Raw genomic sequence first — 25,410 nt, forward strand, 5'->3', positions numbered from 1 at the left:
TAACATTTCTATAGGCTATGCTATGTAATTGCTTGAGAAAACAGAGGTTTGTTGGCCTCTATTAAAAATAGGAGGATCCAATCATATTTCAATAGGCTGGGCCTACTATATTTATCTGTAAACTTTCCTAATATTAAGCACATTGCTTTGCTTTACAACCGGAGTAGCCTACCTGGCTGGCATGAAAATGAACTACGGGAAAAGCGTCCTCCAGTTGCTATTGAAGTCGTCTTTTTTCCCCCTGCCCCTGTTCCAACAGGTGCATGAAATTGGCCCCTTCTAAATCAAAATTTAATTTAACACATATATGATTTAGTATACAGTGAGGGAAAAAAGTATTTCATCCCCTGCTGATTTTGTACGTTTGCCCACTGAGAAAGAAATGATCAGTCTATAATTTTAATGGTAGGTTTATTTGAACAGTGAGAGACAGAATAACAAACAAAAAAATCCAGAAAAACGCATGTCAAAAATGTTATGAATTGATTTGCATTTTAATGAGGGAAATAAGTATTCGAACCCTCTCAATCAGAAAGATTTCTGGCTCCCAGGTGTCTTTTATACAGGTAATGAGCTTAGTTGAGTCTCAGTTTGTTACCTGTATAAAAGACACCTATCCACAGAAGCAATCAATCAATCAGATTCCAAACTCTCCACCATGGCCAAGACCAAAGAGCTTTCCATGGATGTCAGGGACAAGATTGAAGACCTACACAAGGCTGGAATGGGCTACAAGACCATAGCCAAGCAGCTTCGTGAGAAGGTGACAACAGTTGGTGCGATTATTCGCAAATGGAAGGAACACAAAAGAACTGTCAATCTCCCTCGGCCTGTGGATCCATGCAAGATCTCACCTCGTGGTTGCAATGATCATGAGAACAGTGAGGAATCAGCCCAGAACTACACGGGAGGATCTTGTCAATGATCTCAAGGCAGCTGGGACCATAGTCACCAAGAAAACAATTGGTAACACACTACGCCGTGAAGGACTGAAATCCTGCAGCGCCCGCAAGGTCCCCCTGCTCAAGAAAGCACATATACATGCCCGTCTGAAGTTTGCCAATGAACATCTGAATGATTCAGAGGAGAACTAGGTGAAAGTGTTGTGGTCAGATGAGACCAAAATTGAGCTCTTTGGCATCAACTCAACTCGCCGTGTTTGGAGGAGGAGGAATGCTGCCTATGACCCCAAGAACACCATCCCCACCGTCAAACATGGAGGTGGAAACATTATGCTTTGGGGGTGTTTTTCTGCTAAGGGGACAGGACAACTTCACCGCATCAAAGGGACGATGGACGGGGCCATGTACCGTCAAATCTTGGGTGAGAACCTCCTTCCCTCAGCCAGGGCATTGAAACTGGGTCGTGGATGGGTATTCCAGCATGACAATGACCCAAAACACACGGCCAAGTCAACAAAGGAGTGGCTCAAGAAGAAGCACATTAAGGTCGTGGAGTGGCCTAGCCAGTCTCCAGATCTTAATCCCATAGAAAATCTGTGGAGGGAGCTGAAGGTTCGAGTTGCCAAACGTCAGCCTCGAAACCTTAATGACTTGGAGAATATCTGCAAAGAGGAGTGGGACAAAATCCCCCCTGAGATGTGTGCAGGCCTGGTGGCCAACTACAATAAACGTCTGACCTCTGTGATTGCCAACAAGGGTTTTGCCACCAAGTACTAAGTCATGTTTTGCAGAGGGGTCAAATACTTATTTCCCTCATTAAAATGCAAATCAATTTATAACATTTTTGACTTGTGTTTTTCTGGATTTTTTTGTTGTTATTCTGTCTCTCACTGTTCAAATAAACCTACCATTAAAATTATAGACTGATCATGTCTTTGTCAGTGGGCAAACGTACAAAATCAGCAGGGGATTAAATACTTTTTTCCCTCACTGTATGTAGAGACATGATTACATTGAGAATAGTCTGATTAGTGAGAATATTATCACTTGTGAATGATGCCCAACATGTGCAGTCTAAGGCAAGAAACAGAGCGTGCATTTTTTCCCAACTTTTTGAAATCAAAGTCACATGCATCATGTAGCCTAGCCCATAGGCCTATGTTTTTGTGTGTGTGTGTGTATTTTACCCCCTTTTTCTCCCCAATTACGATCTTGTCTTATCGCTGCAACTCCCCAACAGGCTCGGGAGACGAAGGTCGAGTCATGCGTCCTTCGAAACATGACCCGCTAAACACCCTCCTGCTTAACCCGGAAGCCAGCCGCACCAATGTGTCGGAGGAAACACCGTTCAACTGACAACCGAGGTCAGCCTGCAGGCGCCTGGCCCGCCACAACGAGTCTCTAGAGCGCGATGAGCCAAGGAGAGAGAGCGAGAGAGAGACGTGCCCTCCATTTGTCTAGCTAACCATCTAACCATTTGCGGTGCCTGAAAATGTAAGTGCTTGTGGCTCATAATCTAATTTAACCACCCTCCCCACCCCCTCTCCACTCCCTGCCCCCTCTCCCCACACCTTCTCCCCACCCCCTCTCCACTCCCTGCCCCCTCTCCCCACACCTTCTCCCCAGCCCCTCTCCACTCCCTGTCCCCTCTCCCCACACCTTCTCCCCACCCCCTCTCCACTCCCTGCCCCCTCTCCCCACACCTTCTCCCCACCCCCCTCTCCACTCCCTGCCCCTTCTCCCCACACCTTCTCCCCACCCCCCCTCCCCTCTCCACTCCCTGCCCCCTCTCCCCACACCTTCTCCCCACCCCCCTCTCCCTCTCCACTCCCTGCCCCCTCTCCCCACACCTTCTCCCCACCCCCTCTCCCCTCTCCACTCCCTGCCCCCTCTCCCCACACCTTCTCCCCACCCCCTCTCCACTCCCTGCCCCCTCTCCCCACACCTTCTCCCCACCCCCTCTCCACTCTCCACTCCCTGCCCCCTCTTCCCACACCTTCTCCCCACCCCCTCTCCACTCCCTGCCCCCTCTCCCCACACCTTCTCCCCCCCCCCTCTCCACTCCCTGCCCCCTCTCCCCACACCTTCTCCCCACCCCCTCTCCCCTCTCCACTCCCTGTCCCCTCTCCCCACACCTTCTCCCCACCCCCTCTCCACTCTCCACTCCCTGCCCCCTCTCCCCACACCTTCTCCCCACCCCCTCTCCACTCCCCGCCCCTCTCCCCACACCTTCTCCCCACCCCCCTCTCCACTCCCTGCCCCCTCTCCCCCACACCTTCTCCCCACCCCCTCTCCCCTCTCCACTTCCGGCCCCCTCTCCCCCACACCTTCTCCCCACCCCCTCTCCCCTCTCCACTCCCGGCCCCCTCTCCCCACACCTTCTCCCCACCCCCCTCTCCACTCCCTGCCCCCTCTCCCCACACCTTCTCCCCACCCCCTCTCCACTCCCTGCCCCTTCTCCCCTCTCCACTCCCTGCCCCCTCTCCCCACACCTTCTCCCCACCCCCTCTCCACTCCCTGCCCCCCTCTCCCCACACCTTCTCCCCCACCCCCCTCTCCCCTCTCCACTCCCGGCCCCCTCTCCCCTCTCCACTCCCTGTCCCCTCTCCCCATCCCCGTCCCTCTCCCCCTGTACATTTTTTAATTTTAGTCATTTAGCAGACGCTCTTATCCAGAGCGACTTACAGTTAGTGAGTGCATACAGTTTCATACTGTACAGTACAGAGAGTGCTGTGATTGGTTTAGGGAAAGAAGAAGAGTGGCAGGGTAATATAAAAAATCCACACATTATTGTGATTCGCTGCTTCCCTCCTTCCTCCACATTTCTAAAGCACTAGCTGTGACTGTGAGTTCTGAGCAACAACACAAAGTCTTAAGTGCTCTCCCGGCAGCTCTGTGTCGCTATAAGAAGCTTGGTGTGACACTGGGTACAATTCAGTTAGGTTTAGGAATACAGTACATCACACAAAGGCATTGGGCTGTTATGGAGATGAACCATGACAAGGTGGCGATGCGGTGGCGATCTGGATGTGTTCCTGATGTACAGCGGTTAAACCGTGTTTTAATCATTCACACTTGTGTTCAACAAGATCTGTGCCTTGCAAAAGTATTCATCCCCCTTGGCGTTTTTCCTATTTTGTTGCATTACAACCTGTAATTTAAATTTATTTTTTATTTTTATTTCATGTAAATGGACATACACAAAATAGACCAAATTGGTGAAGTGAAATGAAAAAATAAATAACAGAAAACTGGTACGTGCATATGTATTCACCCCCTTTGCTATGAAGCCCCTAAATAAGATCTGGTGCAACCAATTACCTTCAGAAGTCACATAATCAGTTAAATAAAGTCCACCTGTGTGCAATCTAAGTGTCACATGATCTGTCACATGATCTCAGTAAATGTACACCTGGGGGGGTGAATAGTTATGCATGCTCAAGTTTTCTGTTTTCTTGTTTTATTTGTTGTTTGTTTCACCCCAAAAAATATTTTGCATCTTCAAAGTGGTAGGCATGTTGTGTAAATCAAATGATACAAACCCCCCAAAAATCCATTTAAATTCCAGGTTGTAAGGCAACAAAATAGGAAAAATGCCAAGGGGGGTGAATACTTTCGCAAGCCACTGTATGTATACTGTAGGAACCACACATGCGGAGATCCATTCACCTACTCTGCGTCTCACAAAGACACAGCGGTTGGAACCAAAAATCTCAAATATGGACTCATCAGACCAAAGGACAGATTTTCACCAGTCTAATGTCAGTTTCTCGTGTTTCTTGGTTCAAGCAAGTCTCTTCTTCTTATTGGTGTCCTTTAGTAGTGGTTTCTTTGCAGCAATTCGACCATGAAGGCCGATTCACGCAGTCTCCTCTGAACAGTTGATGTTGAGATGTGTCTGTTACTTGAACTCTGTGAAGCATTTATTTGGGCTGCAATTTCTGAGGCTGGTAACTCTAATGAACTTATCCTCTGCAGCAGAGGTAACTCTGGGTCTTCCATTCCTGTGGTGGTCCTCATGAGAGCCAGTTTCATCATAGAGCTTGATGGTTTTTGCGACTGCACTTGAAGAAACTTTCAAAGTTCTTGACATTTTCCGGATTGACTGACCTTCATCTGTTAAATTAATGATGGACTGTCGTTTCTCTTTGCTTATTTGAGCTGTTCTTGCCATAATATGGACTTGGTCTTTTACCAAATTGGCACACCTGTTAATTGAAATGCATTCCAGGTGACTACCTCATGAATCTGTTTGAGAGAATGCCAAGTGTGTGCAAAGCTGTCATCAAGGCAAAGGGTGGCTACTTTGAAGAATCTCAAATATAACATATATTTTGATTTGTTAAACACTTTTTTGGTTACTACATGATTCCTTATGTGTTATTTCATAGTTTTGATGTCTTCGCTATTATTCTACAATGTAGAAAATAGTACAAATAAAGTAAAGTCCTGGAATGAGCAGGTGTGTCCACACCTTTTGACTGGTACTGTATAACCATATGCTTATTGCGTGAGGAGACTATTGTTGTTCTTTGTTCTTTAATCCAAAGTTAACTAGACACAGCAAAACGTTTTGCAGGTCAATAACATAATAGTCACTAACAACAGTCGTATGTTGTATGTTTGTATCCACTAATTGCTTAGTCATTCATTATTATGGTTTTAAATGGAAACCTACCTGGTGGGGGGGTGCTATTATTAAGGAAGGTTCATTAGTAACTGTGTGTGTGTGTGTGTGTGTGTGTGTGTGTAACCTGAACAGGTGTTGGGAGTCGATAGTGGCAGAGAGAAAGAGGTTCATGCTGACACCTTTGAAGCGTGACACAATCTTGGGCCACAGTTACGTCATTTAGCAGACGCTCTTATCCAGAGCGACTTACAGTTCAATGAGTGCATATATTTTCATACTGGCCCCCCGTGGGAATCGACCCCACAACCCTGGCGTTGCAAGCGCCATGCTCTACCAACTGAGCTACACGGGACTATACCTTGAATAGCTTGCGGGAATGGCATCCACAATTGCAGTGAAGTGTGTGTGTGTATGCATACGTGTGTGTGTGTGTGTGTGTGTGTGTGTGTGTGTGTGTGTGTGTGTGTGTGTATGCATACGTGTGTGTGTGTGTGTGTGTGTGCTCAGGGCCGACACTTCAGAAATGATACCTGATGGTTTTGTATGTAGCTTTATAATACCAGGCTGAACGTACATGTTCTCTGAGTGCTGCTAAGAGCACTTGACATGAATTACTGCACTAGAATGTGCTCTTAGTTTCACCAAAGTGGACTCTTTCACCGCAAATCATTTAATTGTACTGCATGGCAGAGTGATCGTTGGAGAATGCTGACTAATGATGAGCAATTCACCTTGCTGAGACCTTTTCTTACTCCCTCTACTTGACTTCAACTGAACATCACAGCTGTTGTTTTTGTTTAACGAGATCAGATCTTATTTGTGTACTATTTTTAAAAACAGCAGGGAATGTAGAGATGAAGATAGATCGATTGTAGTGGGGCTCAGACAAGAATGGCTCAAACTCTGAGTCAGCTCAAACTCCCATTGCCAGGGGTATATGTAGTCCTGAGTTGGCTCAAACCCCCATTGCCAGTGGGATATGTAGTCCTGAGTCAGCTCAAACCCCCATTGCCAGGGGGATATGTAGTCCTGAGTCAGCTCAAACCCCCATTGCCAGGGGGATATGTAGTCCTGAGTTGACTCAAACCCCCATTGCCAGGGGGATATGTAGTCCTGAGTCAGCTCAAACCCCCATTGCCAGGGGGATATGTAGTCCTGAGTTGGCTATGCTTCCACTAGACCAGACTTCGTCACAAGAAAGTCACGACTTTAAACTGACTTTTACAGACAGTGTGGGGATAATATGTAATACCAAGCTAACAGAGTGTCCGGTGATAATATGTAATACCAAGCTAACAGAGTGTCTGGTGATAATATGTAATACCAAGCTAACAGAGTGTCTGGTGATAATATGTAATACCAAGCTAACAAAGTGTCTGGTGATAATATGTAATAGCAAGCTAACAGAGTGTCTGGTGATAATATGTAATACCAAGCTAACAGAGTGTCTGGTGATAATATGTAATACCAAGCTAACAGAGTGTCTGGTGATAATATGTAATACCAAGCTAACAGAGTGTCTGGTGATAATATGTAATACCAAGCTAACAGAGTGTCTGGTGATAATATGTAATAGCAAGCTAACAGAGTGTCTGGTGATAATATGTAATACCAAGCTAACAGAGTGTCTGGTGATAATATGTAATACCAAGCTAACAGAGTGTCTGGTGATAATATGTAATACCAAGCTAACAGAGTGTCTGGTGATAATATGTAATACTAAGCTAACAGAGTGTCTGGTGATAATATGTAATACCAAGCTAACAGAGTGTCTGGTGATAATATGTAATACCAAGCTAACAGAGTGTCTGGTGATAATATGTAATACCAAGCTAACAGAGTGTCTGGTGATAATATGTAATACCAAGCTAACAGAGTGTCTGGTGATACTATGTAATACCAAGCTAACAGAGTGTCTGGTGATAATATGTTATACCAAGCTAACAGAGTGTCTGGTGATAATATGTAATACCAAGCTAACAGAGTGTCTGGTGATAATATGTAATACCAAGCTAACAGAGTGTCCGGTGATAATATGTAATACCAAGCTAACAGAGTGTCTGGTGATAATATGTAATACCAAGCTAATAGAGTGTCCGGTGATAATATGTAATACCAAGCTAACAGAGCTGACAGGATTACACTTCAGCCCCTTTATTCTCTCTACATCTGAGACCCTTTTATCTCAAGTTTTTACCATGTAAGATAGAAAATATAATTGTCATCAAAACGAACCCCAAGTGCTACATACCATGACTGTTCCTCAATAGGCCTACATCTGTCCCTCCCTCCTTGGTCTGAGAAGACTAGATGTCTCTAGATCAGGGGTCACCAACCGGTCGATCTTCAAGGCATTCCTAGTCGATCACCAAACATTTCTGTAGAAAAGCCAACGATAAAGGCTGTGATAAAGGTTGTGATAAAGGCTGTGATAACGGCTGCGATAACGGCTGTGATAACGGCTGTGATAAAGACTGTGATAAAGGCTGTGATAAAGACTGTGATAAAGGCTGTGATAAAGGCTGTGATAAAGGCTGTGATAATGGCTGTGATAAAGGCTGTGATAAAGACTGTGATAAAGGCTGTGATAAAGACTGTTATAACGGCTGTGATAAAGACTGTGATAAAGACTGTTATAAAGGCTGTGATAACGGCTGTGATAAAGGCTGTGATAAAGGCTGTGATAAAGGCTGTGATAAAGGCTGTGATAAAGGCTGTGATAAAGGCTGTGATAAAGACTGTTATAACGGCTGTGATAAAGACTGTGATAAAGACTGTTATAAAGGCTGTGATAACGGCTGTGATAAAGGCTGTGATAAAGACTGTGATAAAGACTGTGATAAAGGCTGTGATAAAGGCTGTGATAAAGACTGTGATAACGGCTGTGATAAAGTCTGTGATAAAGGCTGTGATAAAGGCTGTGATAAAGACTGTGATAAAGGCTGTGATAACGGCTATGATAAAGTCTGTGATAAAGGCTGTGATAAAGACTGTGATAAAGGCTGTGATAAAGGCTGTGATAAAGGCTGTGATAAAGACTGTGATAAAGACTGTGATAAACGCTTGCGCTCCTTTTTATTCATGTTGCCCTGTTGGTGGTAGGTGCATTTGATTCAGAAGCCCTGTTGGTGGTAGGTGCATTTGATTCAGAAGCCCTGTTGATGGTAGGTGCACTTGATTCAGAAGCCCTGTTGGTGGTAGGTGCATTTGATTCAGAAGCCCTGTTGGTGGTAGGTGCATTTGATTCAGAAGCCCTGTTGGTGGTAGGTGCATTTGATTCAGAAGCCCTGTTGGTGGTAGGTGCATTTGATTCAGAAGCCCTGTTGGTGGTAGGTGCACTTGATTCAGAAGCCCTGTTGGTGGTAGGTGCATTTGATTCAGAAGCCCTGTTTGTGGTAGGTGCACTTGATTCAGAAGCCCTGTTGGTGGTAGGTGCATTTGATTCAGAAGCCCTGTTGTTGGTAGGTGCATTTGATTCAGAAGCCCTGTTGGTGGTAGTTGCACTTGATTCAGAAGCCTTCCACAAGAAGCATCTCAGTGCTTGAGGCATCACTACAGACCCCCTGGTTCGATTCCAGGCTGTATCACAACCGGACGTGATTGGGAGTCCCATAGGGTGGCGCACAATTGGCCCAGCATTGTCTGGGTTTGACCGGTGTAGGCCGTCATTGTAAATAAGAATTTGTTCTTATCTGGCTTGCCTAGTTAAATAAAGGTTTTAAAAAAACAATAAAAAAACAGCATGATCATTACACAGGTGCATATTGTGCTGGGGACAATAAAAGGCCACTCTAAAATGTTATTTTTGTCACACAAGACAATGCCACAGATGTCTCAAGTTTAGAAGGATTGTGCAATTCTCATGCTGACTGCAGGAATGTCCACCAGAGCTGTTGCCAGAGAATTGAATGTTAATTTCTCTACCATAAGCCACCTCCAACGTTGTTTTAGAGAATTTGGCAGTACGTCCAACCGGCCTCTCAACTGCAGACCACGTGTAACCACACCAGCCCAGGACCTCCACATTCGGCTTCTTCACCTGCGAGATTGTATGAGACCAGCCACCCGGACAGCTGATGAAACTGTGGGTTTGCAGAACCAAAGAATTTCTGCACAAACTGTCAGAAACCGTCTCGGGGAAGTTCATCTGCCTGCTCGTCCTCACCAGGGTCTTGACCTGACTGCAGTTTGGCGTCGTAACTGACTTCAGTGAGCAAATGCTCACCTTCGATGGCCACTGGCACGCTGGAGAAGTGTGCTCTTCACTGATTCATCCCGGTTTCAACTGTACCGGACAGAGGGCAGACATTGTGTATGGCGTTGTGTGGGCAAGCTGTTTGAGGATGTCAACGTTGTGAACAGGGTGCCCGATGGTGGAGGTGGGGTTATGGTATGGGCAGGCATAAGCTACGGACAACGAACACAATTGCATTTTATCCATGGCAATTTGAATGCACAGAGATACCGTGACGAGATCCTGAGGCCCATTGTCATGCCATTCATCTGCCGCCATCACCTCATGTTTCAGCATGATAATGCACGGCCCCATGTCGCAAGGATCTGTACACAATTCCTGGAAGCTGAAAATGTCCCAGTTCTTCCATGCTCTGGATCGACGTGTACAACAGCGTGTTCCAGTTCCCGCCAATATCCAGCAACTTTGCACAGCCATTGAAGAGGTGTGGGACAACATTCCACAGGGCACAATCAAAAGCCTGATGAACTCTATGCAAAGGAGTTGTATTCGGCTGCATGAGGCAAATGGTGGTTTTGTGATCCATGCCCCTACTTTTTTGTGACCAACAGATGCATATCTGTATTCGCAGTCACGTGAATCCATAGATTAGTGCCTAATTAATGTATTTCAATTGACTGATTTCCTTATATGAAGTGTAACTCAGTCAAATCTTTGACATTGTTGCATGTTGCGTTTATATTTTTGTTCAAGTATAATATGGTCTGAGAAGAACAATATTGTCAGAACAGGCATATAGCCAATACGCTGTCATAATGTATTAGGCCTACTGCACAAACCTCATTCCTACACAGCTGTTTTTATTAGGTTAATGTTACATTTCTTAAGTCATGTTTAAAAAATAATCTGAGTGGTAGATCTCGGCATGCTTTTTGACCGTGAAAGTGATCTTGACTCAGTATGAAAAATGTATGCACTAACTGTAAGTCGCTCTGGATAAGAGTGTCTGCTAAATGACTAAAATGTAAAACGTAAAAGGTTGGTGACCACTGCTCTAGGACATACCAAGGTTTTCCTTCAAAGCAGTGATTTAACTTTTTAAAAAACCTTGAGTGTTAATTAACATCAAAAACCCTGTCCCAATGTCCCGTATGAAACTACAAAAACAGACACAGCTTCCAGGAGACTTCTGAGTTTTTTTAATTACCTTCCATTTATTTATTTTTTTACCCCCCTTTTCTCCCCAATTTCTTCATATCCAATTACGATCTCGTCTCATCGATGCAACTCCCCAACTGGCTCAGGAGAGGCGAAAGTCGAGTCATGCATCCTCCGAAACATGACCCGCCAAACTGCGCCACCCTCTATGGGACTCCTGGTCACAGCCGGTTGTGACACAGCCTGGGATCGAACCTGGGTCTGTAGTGACACCTCAAGCACTGCAATGGATTGCCTTAGACAGCTGCGCAGCTCGGGAGGCCCAAATGACCTTACTTTTAACTTTCCCATATCGGAAAACACTCTGTAAAAGGCAGTCAGTCCGTCAGACAGGTTTAGACCCACTGGGCAAAACTGGTTGAATCAATGTTGTTTCCACGTAATTTCAACCCAAAAAATCTATATGATGACGTTGAATCAACGGGAAAAACAAATTGGCTAAAAAGCCATCAACGTAAGGGCATTTCATTTTTTTCTCACCCAACTTTTAAATCCAATTACATGCTGAAATATTTTGTTGATTTCACGTTGAATTCACGTCAGTTGACAACTCAACCAAATTTAAACCAAAGCTAGAAGTTGAACTGACTTCTGTGCCCAGTGGGGAGCACATTGGGCATTATAATGTAAAATATGAATAAAAATAACTCCACCTGCCCCGAGCTGTAAAGTTTGGTGGAGGGGGAATAATGGTCTGGTGCTGTTTTATATGGATCGGGCTAGGCCCCTTAGTTCCAGTGAAGTGAAATCTTAATGCTACAGCATACAATGACATTCTAGATGATTCTTTGAGGCAACAGTTTGGGGAAGGCCCTTTCCTATTTCAGCATGACAATGCCCGCATGAACAAAGCGAGGTCCACACAGAAATGGTTTGTCGAGATCGGTGTGGAAGAACTTGACTGGCCTGCACAGAGCCCTGAGCTCAACCCCATCAAACACCTTTGGGATGAATTGGATCGCCGACTGTGAGCCAAGCGTAATTGGCCAACATCAGTGCCTGACCTCACTAATGCTCTTGTGGCTGAATGGGAGCAAGTTCCCGCAGCAATGTTCCAACATCTAGTGGAAAGCCTTCCCAGAAGAGTGGAGGCTGTTATAGCAGCAAAGGAGGGACCAACTCCATATTAATGCCCATGATTTTGGAATTAGATGTTTGACGAGCAGGTGTCCACATACTTTTGGTCATGTAGTTGTTACTGAAGATCTGAACGGTTAGCAAATTGTTGAGGCTGACCAAACACTTCTCCGTTCTGTCCAGGTATGAGACGGGACACCAACCCAAAGCTGACTTCCTCTCTGTCCTAACCACTAACCCTAACCCCTAGTTCTTTCCCTAACTTTCCTATAACTATCATTCTGTTCTGTTCCAGGTGTGAGATCAGAGACACTCACCTGGTTGAAGAGAGCATCCTGGAGACCCTGAACACCAATAACCACCCCTCTAGTCCTATGACTAGTCCTCTAACAGATCCGACAGGATGCTATAGGACAGATCCTAACTGTCCTTCTGCTTCCATCTTCCCAGGTATGAGATCAGAGACACTCACCTGGTTGAGGAAAGCGTTCTGGAGACCCTGAAGATCAAAGCTGACTTCCTCAACTTCAAGCCCCGCCCCTTTAACATGCGAGAGTTCTACGACCGGACGGGCCATGACATCAAGGACATGCTGCTGTCGTGCTACTACTGCGGGGTGGAGTGCAGCGCCGAGGACTTCACTGTGGTAAGTCACCATGTAGCATCTGGTTGAAACTCTGTGATGCTAAGCTATCTGCCCTCTGCTGGCTATGTGAACACAGCTCATCTCTGTTGTACTGTAGCATAGAGCGCAGGACTGACTGGTCTGACCTTCCTCAAATGGTTTTAATCTGATGCATCTGATCATCCACATCAAAGTGGTGATCGGTGAATTAAGCTCTCGCTCTCGATCAGTAACCTTACCTGAGACCAGAAGACTTGTCTTACCGCTGCAAGGTCAATTCTATGCTCTAGGTCAATTCTATGCTCTAGGTCAATTCTATGCTCTAGATCAATTCTATGCTCTAGGTCAATTCTATGCTCTTGTTCAATTCTATGCTCTAGATCAATTATATGCTGTAGATCAATTCTATGCTCTAGATCAATTCTATGCTCTATGTCAATTCTATGCTCTAGATCAATTCTAGGCTCTAGATCAATTCTATGCTCTAGGTCAATTCTAGGCTCTAGATCAATTCTATGCTCTAGGTCAATTCTAGGCTCTAGATCAATTCTAGGCTCTAGATCAATTCTAGGCTCTAGGTCAATTCTAGGCTCTAGATCAATTCTATGCTCTAGGTCAATTCTATGCTCTAGGTCAATTCTAGGTTCTAGATCAATTCTAGGCTCTAGATCAATTCTATGCTCTAGGTCAGTGGTCTAACATCATCAGTTGGTGTGCAGAATCCCCAAGTTGGTTGGAACCCAGTTGTTACCACATAATGTGCCTTTGGAAAGTATTCAGACCCCTTGACTTTTTCCACATTTTGTTACGTTACAGCCTTATTCTAAAATTGATTTTTTTTTTAATCCTCAGCAATCTACACACAATACCCCATAATGACAAAGCAAAAACAGGTTTTTAGAAATTGTAGCAAATTTATTACAAATAAAAAACAGATACCTTATTTACATAAGTATTCAGACACTTTGCTATGAGACTCGAAATTGAGCTCAGGTGCATCCTGTTTCCATTGATCATCCTTGAGATGTTTCTACAACTTGATTGGAGTCCACCTGTGGTAAATTCAATTGATTGGACATGATTTGGAAAGGCACACACCTGTCTATATAAGGTCCCACAGTTGACAGTGCATTTCAGAGCAAAAACCAAGCCATGAGGTTGAATAAATTGTCCGTAGAGCTCAGAGACAGGATTGTGTTGAGGCACAGATCTGGGGAAGGGTACCAACAAATGTCTGCAACATTGAAGGTCCTCAAGAACACAGTGGCCTCCATAATTCTTAAATGGAAGAAGTTTGGAACCACCAAGACTCTTCCTAGAGCTGGCCGCCCTGCCAAACTGAGCAATCGAGGGAGAAGGGCCTTGGTCAGGGAGGTGACCAAGAACCCGATGGTCACTCTGACAGAGCTCCAGAGTTCCTGTGTGGAGATGGTAGAACCTTCCAGAAGGACAACCATCGCTGCAGCACTCCACCAATCAGGCCTTTATGGTAGAGTGGCCAGACAGAAGCCACTCCTCAGTAAAAGGCACATGACAGCCCGCTTGGAGTTTGCCAAAAGGCACCTAAAGACTCTCAGACCATGAGAAACAAGATTCTCTGGTCTGATGAAACCAAGATTGAACTCTTTGGCCTGAATGCCAAGCATCACGTCTGGAGGAAACCTGGCACCATCCCTATGGTGGTGGCAGTATCATGCTGTGGGGATGTTTTTCAGTGGCAGGGACTGGGAGACTAGCCAGGATCAATGCAAAGATGAACGGAGCAAAGTACAGAGAGATCCTTGATGAAAACCTGCTCCAGAGCGCTCAGGACTGTCAGTGGGTGCTGTAGGTGGGTGTGGTGCAGGAATCAGGCGCAGGACGCAGAAACTTAGTCCAAAATACTTTAGTGAAAACTCACTCAATACACGAGCCAAAAAGCCCGGAGACGAGAGAATACGCACACAGGCGTAAACCAAAATGTGCACTAACATGTGCGAGAACCCTCCTAAAACAGAGGAGGAAAACAACGAAGTACAGATGACCAACAGTAGCGCACAAACACGACAGCGAGGACAATCACACACAACACCTGACAAACACAATGAGAACTTATAGGACACTAATGAGCGCTAAACGAAAACAGGTGTACAACATCAAGACAAAACCAAATGAACATCGAAACATACAACGGTGGCAGCTAGTACTCCGGAGACGACGACCGCCGAAGTCTGCCCGAGCAAGGAAGAGAGGCAGCCTCGGCCGAAACCGTGACAAGGACCTCAGACTGGGGCGAAGGTTCACCTTCCAACAGGACAATGACCCTAAGCACACAGCCAAGACAATGCAGGAGTGGCTTCGGGACAAGTCTCTGAATGTTCTTGAGTGGCCCAGCCAAAGGCCGGACTTGAACCCTATCGAAAATCTCTGGAGAGACCTGAAAATAGCTGTGCAGCAACGCTCCCCATCCAACCTGATAGAGCTTGAGAGAATCTGCAGAGAAGAATGGGAGAAACTCCCCAAGTACAGGTGTGCCAAGCTTGTAGCGTCATACCCAAGAAGACTCAAGGCTGTAATCGCTGCCAAAGGTGCTTCAACAAAGTATTGAGTAAAGGGTCTGAATACTTATGTAAATGTGATATTTCCGTTTTATATTTTGTATAAATTAGCAATAATTTCTAAAAAACAGTTTTTGCTTTGTCATTATGGGGCAAACATAATGTAGGTTGATGAGGAAAAACAAACAATTTAATCAATTTTAGAATAAGGCTGTAACGTAAGAAAATGTGGAAAAAGTCAAGGGGTCTGAATACTTTCCGAAGGCACTGTATACCATGCAACTCACTCCTGGTTTCTGTCTCTGTAGGATACAACAGTGAGAAATACTGCTGTATTCTTAATTATATTTTGAATACAGCATTTCTTTGTCTGGTCTGGAAACTCTGTGAAGCTAGGTGCCCACCGCTGGCTACATTAACACAGGGCATCCCTGTGCTGTAGCATGGAGCTCCAGACTGACAGGTCTCACCTGGCCTTTCTGTCATGGATGTATCTGATCCATCTGAATAACAATGGAGCGTATAGTGGTTCAGTGAACTACGCTGGTGTGATGAGTGACCTAGCCCGAGACTTTAAGATTTGTGTTAGCGTTCCGAGTTTATGCCTAGCTTTAGGTCAGCGGGCTAACACAGTCTTGTGGTGTGCAGGAGACCCGGGTTCAAACCCTGTTGAACACACATGTAGAAGCCTCCATGTAGCGTCCATGTAGAAGCCTCCATGTAGCGTCCATGTAGTAGCGTCCATGTAGCCTCCATGTAACCTCCACGTAGCCTCCATGTAGTAGCATCCATGTAGTAGCATCCATGTAGTAGCCTCCATGTAGCGTCCATGTAGCCTCCATGTAGCCTCCATGTAGTAACGACCATGTAGTAGCCTCCATGTAGCGTCCATGAAGTAGCCTCCATGTAGCCTCCATGTAGTAGAGTCCATGTAGTAGCCTCCATGTAGCGTCCATGAAGTAGGCTCCATGTAGCCTCCATGTAGCATCCATGAAGTAGCCTCCACGTAGTAGCGTCCATGTAGCGTCTGTAGCCTCCATGTAGAAGCCTCCATGTAGCGTCCATGAAGTAGCCTACATGTAGTATTGTCCATATAGTAGCGTCCATATAGTAGCGTCCATATAGTAGCGTCCACGTAGTGTCTATGTAGCGTCCATGTAGCATGCAAATAATAGAAATAACTGTTCACTGTTATATTCTCCCATATTTTATTACAGTGTTTCTTAGTCTGGTTGATGCTACGCTTGTCTCTGTAGCATGGAACTCCAGACTCTATCTCCATGATGAATGTAGTTCCTGTACTCTAGTATGGAACTCCAGACTCTATCTCCATGATAAATGTAGTTCCTGTACTCTAGCATGGAACTCCAGTCTCTATCTCCATGATAAATGTAGTTCCTGTACTCTAGCATGGAGCGCCAGACTCTATCTCCATGATAAATGTAGTTCCTGTACTCTAGCATGGAGCGCCAGACTCTATCTCCATGATAAATGTAGTTCCTGTACTCTAGCATGGAGCGCCAGACTCTATCTCCATGATAAATGTAGTTCCTGTACTCTAGCATGGAGCGCCAGACTCTATCTCCATGATAAATGTAGTTCCTGTCCTCTAGCATGGAGCGCCAGACTCTATCTCCATGATAAATGTAGTTCCTGTACTCTAGCATGGAGCGCCAGACTCTATCTCCATGATAAATGTAGTTCCTGTACTCTAGCATGGAGCGCCAGACTCTATCTCCATGATAAATGTAGTTCCTGTACTCTAGCATGGAACTCCAGACTCTATCTCCATGATACCTTTTTTTACCCAAACTATCATACTCTATATGTGCTCATATCGACCTTTATTTGACCTACACACCTGTGTTGGTAGATGTTGCAGAAACACCTCTCGCCTTTTGGGGGGCCCCCTCTTGAGGGCTTAGAGAAATATATATGTTTTAAAGTTAATTGCCTGTAATTCTACCCATTTTGCGATGGGGTTGATAGACATTTCTGCAGTTTTAAAGCAAATTTCCTGCAATTGTACACATTAATGATATCTGAGTGGGAGTGACAAACAAAATCAATGTGGGCCCCTGGAGGTCAGGGCCCCCTGGAGGTCAGGGCCCCCTGGAGGTCAGGGCCCCGTGGAGGTCAGGGCCCCCTGGAGGTCAGGGCCCCCTGGAGGTCAGGGCCCCCTGGAGGTCAGGGCCCCCTGGAGGTCAGGGCCCCCTGGGCAGGTGCCCTGCGTGCCCGGTCGGTATTCGACCATGATTACTACAAGTTTAGATAACTGGATAGACTAATTTACCAATCTAAATTTGTTTTGCTAATTGACATGGCTAATTGAGTGACTGTCAGTGAATGCCAAAACAAGAGATAAACTGCTGATGCACAATCAGAACTAACTAATTAACTGGCACCTGCTATTTTAACTCTCAACAGTATGTTGAGACCCTGACTGAGTTCCCCCCCCACCCCTCAAATAATTATATTATTTATATTTTTTGGGGTCTGGGGCCCCCTAGTGACCGGGGGCCCTAAGCTACCACTTATGTTGCTTATGCCTGCAGCCGGCCCTGCTCAGTAACACATAAAGTAACACCTTTGCCACTCTTCTTCAGATGTTTTTACACTGTTGGTCAAATAGTACATCGATGTAATACAAAAGTGGTGGTTCAGTTCAGTTTCTGTTTGAATGAAAACAACCAATTTGCTTTTCATTTTATTGTCAGTGCTTCACAACAAATAACAAGTAATTGAAATGAAATTATATCATAGATGTGAAATGCAAGCCACTCAGGTGTATCTTTCATCTAAAAGCTGTATCATTAACTTGTTTGATCAACTGCGAAAATTGTCAGCTCACATCAAGTGACCTAACATGAGTTCCTGTGTCGACTACAAGGATACCGCTGTGGCTCTCCTCTCCTCTCCCTGCCCTTCACTGTCCCTCCTGCTGAGGTAAAACCCCATGGTCTGAAAGACACACCTTTCCCTATGGCCCTTAGAAATGTGTACTGCCAGGTACTGTAATGTACTATCTACTCAGCTGTGTGGATCCTGTAGGATCATAATGTACTATCTACTCTGCTGTGTGGCTCCTGTAGGATCATAATGTACTATCTACTCTGCTGTGTGGCTCCTGTAGGATCATAATGTACTATCTACTCTGCTGTGTGGGTCCTGTAGGATCATAATGTACTATCTACTCTGCTGTGTGGGTCCTGTAGGATCATAATGTACTATCTACTCTGCTGTGTGGCTCCTGTAGGATCATAATGTACTATCTACTCTGCTGTGTGGCTCCTGTAGGATCATAATGTACTATCTACTCTGCTGTGTGGGTCCTGTAGGATCATAATGTACTATCTACTCTGCTGTGTGGGTCCTGTAGGATCATAATGTACTATCTACTCTGCTGTGTGGGTCCTGTAGGATCATAATGTACTATCTACTCTGCTGTGTGGGTCCTGTAGGATCATAATGTACTATCTACTCTGCTGTGTGGCTCCTGTAGGATCATAATGTACTATCTACTCTGCTGTGTGGCTCCTGTAGGATCATAATGTACTATCTACTCTGCTGTGTGGGCTCCTGTAGGATCATAATGTACTATCTACTCTGCTGTGTGGCTCCTGTAGGATCATAATGTACTATCTACTCTGCTGTGTGGCTCCTGTAGGATCATAATGTACTATCTACTCTGCTGTGTGGGCTCCTGTAGGATCATAATGTACTATCTACTCTGCTGTGTGGGCTCCTGTAGGATCATAATGTACTATCTACTCTGCTGTGTGGCTCCTGTAGGATCATAATGTACTATCTACTCTGCTGTGTGGGTCCTGTAGGATCATAATGTACTATCTACTCTGCTGTGTGGCTCCTGTAGGATCATAATGTACTATCTACTCTGCTGTGTGGCTCCTGTAGGATCATAATGTACTATCTACTCTGCTGTGTGGGTCCTGTAGGATCATAATGTACTATCTACTCTGCTGTGTGGCTCCTGTAGGATCATAATGTACTATCTACTCTGCTGTGTGGCTCCTGTAGGATCATAATGTACTATCTACTCTGCTGTGTGGGTCCTGTAGGATCATAATGTACTATCTACTCTGCTGTGTGGGTCCTGTAGGATCATAATGTACTATATACTCTGCTGTGTGGGTCCTGTAGGATCATAATGTACTATCTACTCTGCTGTGTGGCTCCTGTAGGATCATAATGTACTATCTACTCTGCTGTGTGGCTCCTGTAGGATCATAATGTACTATCTACTCTGCTATGTGGCTCCTGTAGGATCATAATGTACTATCTACTCTGCTGTGTGGGTCCTGTATGATCATAATGTACTATCTACTCTGCTGTGTGGGTCCTGTAGGATCATAATGTACTATCTACTCTGCTGTGTGGGCTCCTGTAGAATCATAATGTACTATCTACTCTGCTGTGTGGGTCCTGTAGAATCATAATGTACTATCTACTCTGCTGTGTGGGTCCTGTAGGATCATAATGTACTATCTACTCTGCTGTGTGGCTCCGGTAGGATCATAATGTACTATCTACTCTGCTGTGTGGGTCCTGTAGGATCATAATGTACTATATACTCTGCTGTGTGGGTCCTGTAGGATCATAATGTACTATCTACTCTGCTGTGTGGGTCCTGTAGGATCATAATGTATTTTCTACTCTGCTGTGTGGGTCCTGTAGGATCATAATGTACTATCTACTCTGCTGTGTGGCTCCTGTAGGATCATAATGTACTATCTACTCTGCTGTGTGGGCTCCTGTAGGATCATAATGTACTATCTACTCTGCTGTGTGGCTCCTGTAGGATCATAATGTACTATCTACTCTGCTGTGTGGCTCCTGTAGGATCATAATGTACTATCTACTCTGCTGTGTGGCTCCTGTAGGATCATAATGTACTATCTACTCTGCTGTGTGGGTCCTGTAGGATCATAATGTACTATCTACTCTGCTGTGTGGCTCCTGTAGGATCATAATGTACTATCTACTCTGCTGTGTGGCTCCTGTAGGATCATAATGTACTATCTACTCTGCTGTGTGGCTCCTGTAGAATCATAATGTACTATCTACTCTGCTGTGTGGCTCCTGTAGGATCATAATGTACTATCTACTCTGCTGTGTGGGTCCTGTAGGATCATAATGTACTATCTACTCTGCTGTGTGGCTCCTGTAGGATCATAATGTACTATCTACTCTGCTGTGTGGCTCCTGTAGAATCATAATGTACTATCTACTCTGCTGTGTGGGTCCTGTAGGATCATAATGTACTATCTACTCTGCTGTGTGGCTCCTGTAGGATCATAATGTACTATCTACTCTGCTGTGTGGATCCTGTAGGATCATAATGTACTATCTACTCTGCTGTGTGGGCTCCTGTAGGATCATAATGTACTATCTACTCTGCTGTGTGGCTCCTGTAGAATCATAATGTACTATCTACTCTGCTGTGTGGCTCCTGTAGGATCATAATGTACTATCTACTCTGCTGTGTGGCTCCTGTAGAATCATAATGTACTATCTACTCTGCTGTGTGGCTCCTGTAGGATCATAATGTACTATCTACTCTGCTGTGTGGGTCCTGTAGGTTCATAATGTACTATCTACTCTGCTGTGTGGGCTCCTGTAGGATCATAATGTACTATCTACTCTGCTGTGTGGGCTCCTGTAGGATCATAATGTACTATCTACTCTGCTGTGTGGGCTCCTGTAGAATCATAATGTACTATCTACTCTGCTGTGTGGCTCCTGTAGGATCATAATGTACTATCTACTCTGCTGTGTGGGTCCTGTAGGTTCATAATGTACTATCTACTCTGCTGTGTGGGCTCCTGTAGGATCATAATGTACTATCTACTCTGCTGTGTGGGTCCTGTAGGTTCATAATGTACTATCTACTCTGCTGTGTGGGCTCCTGTAGGATCATAATGTACTATCTACTCTGCTGTGTGGGTCCTGTAGGATCATAATGTACTATCTACTCTGCTGTGTGGGTCCTGTAGGATCATAATGTACTATCTACTCTGCTGTGTGGGCTCCTGTAGGATCATAATGTACTATCTACTCTGCTGTGTGGGCTCCTGTAGGATCATAATGTACTATCTACTCTGCTGTGTGGCTCCTGTAGGATCATAATGTACTATCTACTCTGCTGTGTGGCTCCGGTAGGATCATAATGTACTATCTACTCTGCTGTGTGGGCTCCTGTAGGATCATAATGTACTATCTACTCTGCTGTGTGGCTCCTGTAGGATCATAATGTACTATCTACTCTGCTGTGTGGCTCCTGTAGGATCATAATGTACTATCTACTCTGCTGTGTGGGCTCCTGTAGGATCATAATGTACTATCTACTCTGCTGTGTGGCTCCTGTAGGATCATAATGTACTATCTACTATGCTGTGTGGCTCCTGTAGGATCATAATGTACTATCTACTCTGCTGTGTGGCTCCTGTAGGATCATAATGTACTATCTACTCTGCTGTGTGGCTCCTGTAGGATCATAATGTACTATCTACTCTGCTGTGTGGGTCCTGTAGGATCATAATGTACTATCTACTCTGCTGTGTGGCTCCTGTAGTAATGTGCTGATGTGGGATGTAAGGTAGGTTAGAGCTACTAACAGCTCAACAGAGGGCACTAATGTGGGCTGGGTCCCAAATAGCACCCTATTCCCTACATAGTGCACTATTTCTCACCAACGGTAGTGCACTATATAGGGAATGTGATGCAATTTGAGATGCAGATCTAATGGTGTGGAAAGAGTAATCTCCTGTTACTAACATAGGCAACTTCTGCGTGTGTTTTACGCACACACACACACACACACACACACACACACACACACACACACACACACACACACACACACACACACACACACACACACACACACACACACATATAGATGTGTGTTTTTTCAATGTAAATTGATTTAATCAGTTTGAGAATGAAAGCAACTGAACAAAATAAAAATATATATATTATTAGTTTGAATTTACCATTTGTATTTGCTATATTTTGTGATGTTTTGCTCTTTCAAACAGCATATTTCCAGGCCCCACTTCATACTTAGATATGAAGGTGATTGCACTATATGTTTGTCATCAGTCATGAATGTATTACATGGACATGATGATACTTGAGGCCACTAGGTTTACGTCTGTATTCATAGAAACTGCCATTTTATGTCTCACTTGAAGCTAGCCGCAGCATTTCGGTGAAGTGGTCTCTTACTGATTTATATGTCCTTGGATGTCTATACTGTATGTCTCAATCCATCTCTCCTCTATATCCACTTGCACACTGACAGTACTGAACACGCACACACTCACACTCACACTGACGCACCCTATTGTGATACCAGAATTTTACTTCGGTACCGATACCAAAATGATACCACGGCAAAATAAGAAAGTGGGGAGAAGGACTGATCCCAGATACCTGGTTCTGGACTGATCCCAGATACCTGGTTCTGGACTGATCCCAGATACCTGGTTCTGGACTGATCCCAGTTCTTTCAGGTTTTCGCTCTCAGAATCACACTTCTTCAATAGAAAAACAACAAAATTGGATGTTCTAACTCCACAACTATGCTTAAACCACATCAGGAGACCACTTTTGAGGTCTGGGAAAACCTATGAAATTTAGATTTATGAGTGTAGTAACCCTTTAATTCAAATGTGCAAGCACCTAGCACTGTTGTTCGGTTAGCGCTGTTTCTGTAGTGCACATGTGATGGAGTTTGCAAAACAAATGCCCACTGGATTGATGCAAATAATCATGATTCTGCCAGCTAGGCACAGGCTATTTTGTAGTTAACTTTCAATTGAGAAGGTATTGGGAAAGTCTTTCCATCTACCTGAAGACATTTACATTTTACATTTACATTTTAGTCATTTAGCAGACGCTCTTATCCAGAGCGACTTACAGTTAGTGAGTGCATACATATATATATTTTTTTTTCATTTTTTTTTTTCATACTGGCACCCCGGGGGAATCGAACCCACAACCCTGGACGACGGTTATCATTAGCATCGCTAACGGCAACACAAAGTGGTAGACATTTGCGCAACTCACACACAGACAGGGGCTGTTTCCTGTGCCTCTTCAGAAAGGTTGCAGGGGAGTCACTGATGCATCCTGTTCATGTCTTATTATAGGCCTGTGCTTGGGCAAATTAATACATATTCTAATAAAGTTCAATACAATCTAGTTGATTTCCAAACGTACGACACATATGATAGAACAACCGACAGTAACAAATTCGAATACCGGACCGTTTTTTTCATGTTATTGTATTGAAAAAGTACCTACGTTTTTGGGACACAGTGCAAAACTAACACGCGCACACACACACACACACACACACACACACACACACACACACACACACACACACACACACACACACACACACACACACACACACACACACACACACACACACACACACACACACACACTGATGGCCTTACTTACTACTGTAGCTGTCTAACCATATTGTTTCTTTTGTCAAAGCTTTGATCAATGACTCATAGTTGTCTTGTTGTGAGGTACTTTACGGGGATTGGATTAGACAGTGCCAATAATGCATTGGTGTTATATGGAGCTTAACAGAACACTTTACGCTGTATAGAGGGAACCTGCGTCATTCCCTACCAATGTGTTGAATCCATCTGGGGGGCTGTAGTGTTACAGAGCTAACAGGAATAGATGTATGTTGTCTCTTTCTCTCTGTCAATTTCAAATTTCAATGTAAGGGCTTTATTGGCATGGGAAACGTATGTTAACATGGCCAAAGCAAGTGAAGTAGATAGTAAACAAAATTGAAATGAACAATAAATATTAACGGGAAACATTACACTCAGAAAGTTCCAAAAGAATAAAGACATTTCAAATGTCATATTATGTCTATATACAGTGTTGTAACAATGTGCAAATAGTTAAAGTACAAATGGGAAAATAAATAAACATAAATATGGGTTGTATTTATAGTGGTGTTTGTTCTTCACTGGTTGCCCTTTTCTTGTGGCAACAGGTCACAAATCTTGCAGCTGTGATGTCACACTGGTTTTTCACCCAGTATATAAGGGAGTTTATCAAAATTGTGTTTGTTTTCGAATTCTTTGTGGATCTCTGTAAACTGAGGGAAATATGTGTCTCTAATATGGTCATACATTTGGCAGGAGGTTAGGAAGTGCAGCTCAGTTTCTACCTCATTTTGTGGGCAGTGTGCACATAGCCTGTCTTCTCTTGAGAGCCAGGTCTGCCTACGGCGGCCTTTCTCAATAGCAAGGCTATGCTCACTGAGTCTGTACATAGTCAAAGCTTTCCTTAAGTTTGCGTCAGTCACAGTGGTCAGGTATTCTGCCACTGTGTACTCTCTGTTTAGGGCCAAATAGCATTCTAGTTTGCTCTGTTCTTTTGTTAATTCTTTCCAATGTGTCAAGTAATTATCTTTTTGTTTTCTCATGATTTGGTTGGGTCTAATTGTGTTGTTGTTGTTGTCCTGTGGCTCTGTGGGGTCTGTTTGTGTTTGTGAACAGAGCCCCAGGACCAGCTTACTTAGGGGACTCTTCTCCAAGTTCATCTCTCTGTAGGTGATGGCTTTGTTATGGAAGGTTTGGGAATCGCTTCCTTTTAAGTGGTTATAGAATTGAACGGCTCTTTTCTGGATTTTGATAAGTAGCGGGTATCGGCCTAATTCTGCTCTGCATGCATTATTTGGTGTTTTTCATTATTTTTGTCTTACTGAGATTTACTGTCAGGGCCCAGGTCTGACAGAATCTGTGCAGAAGATCTAGGTGCTGCTGTTGGCCTCCTTGGTTGGGGACAGAAGCACCAGATCATCAGCAAACAGTAGACATTTGACTTCAGATTCTAGTAGGGTGAGTCCGGGTGCTGCAGACTGTTCTAGTGCCCTCGCCAATTCGTTTATATATATGTTGAAGAGGGTGGGGCTTAAACTGCATCCCTGTCTCACCCCATGGCCCTGTGGAAAGAAATGTGTGTTTTTTGCTAATTTTAACCGCACACTTGTTGTTTATGTACATGGATTTTATAATGTCATATGTTTTTCCCCAAACACTTTCCATAAATTTGTATAGCAGACTCTCATGCCAAATTGAGTCAAAAGCTTTTCTGAAATCAACAAAGCATGAGAAGACTTTGTCTTTGTTTTGGTTTGTTTGTTTTTCAATTAGGGTGTGCAG

The 25,410-nt window shown here is 44.4% G+C and overlaps 1 protein-coding gene across 1 annotated transcript in view; it reads left to right on the top strand.

Annotated features, from left to right (window-relative positions):
* LOC121574734 (acid-sensing ion channel 1-like) overlaps nucleotides 1-25,410 on the top strand; it is a 367,348-nt gene that overhangs the window by 19,238 nt on the left and 322,700 nt on the right. The window contains exon 2 of the mRNA XM_041887285.2: nucleotides 12,473-12,668. Coding sequence (XP_041743219.1) covers nucleotides 12,473-12,668 — 196 coding nt within the window. The remainder of the gene's footprint in view (nucleotides 1-12,472; nucleotides 12,669-25,410) is intronic.

Source organism: Coregonus clupeaformis, chromosome 10 (genome assembly GCF_020615455.1).
Source record: "Coregonus clupeaformis isolate EN_2021a chromosome 10, ASM2061545v1, whole genome shotgun sequence".
NCBI lineage: Eukaryota > Metazoa > Chordata > Actinopteri > Salmoniformes > Salmonidae > Coregonus > Coregonus clupeaformis.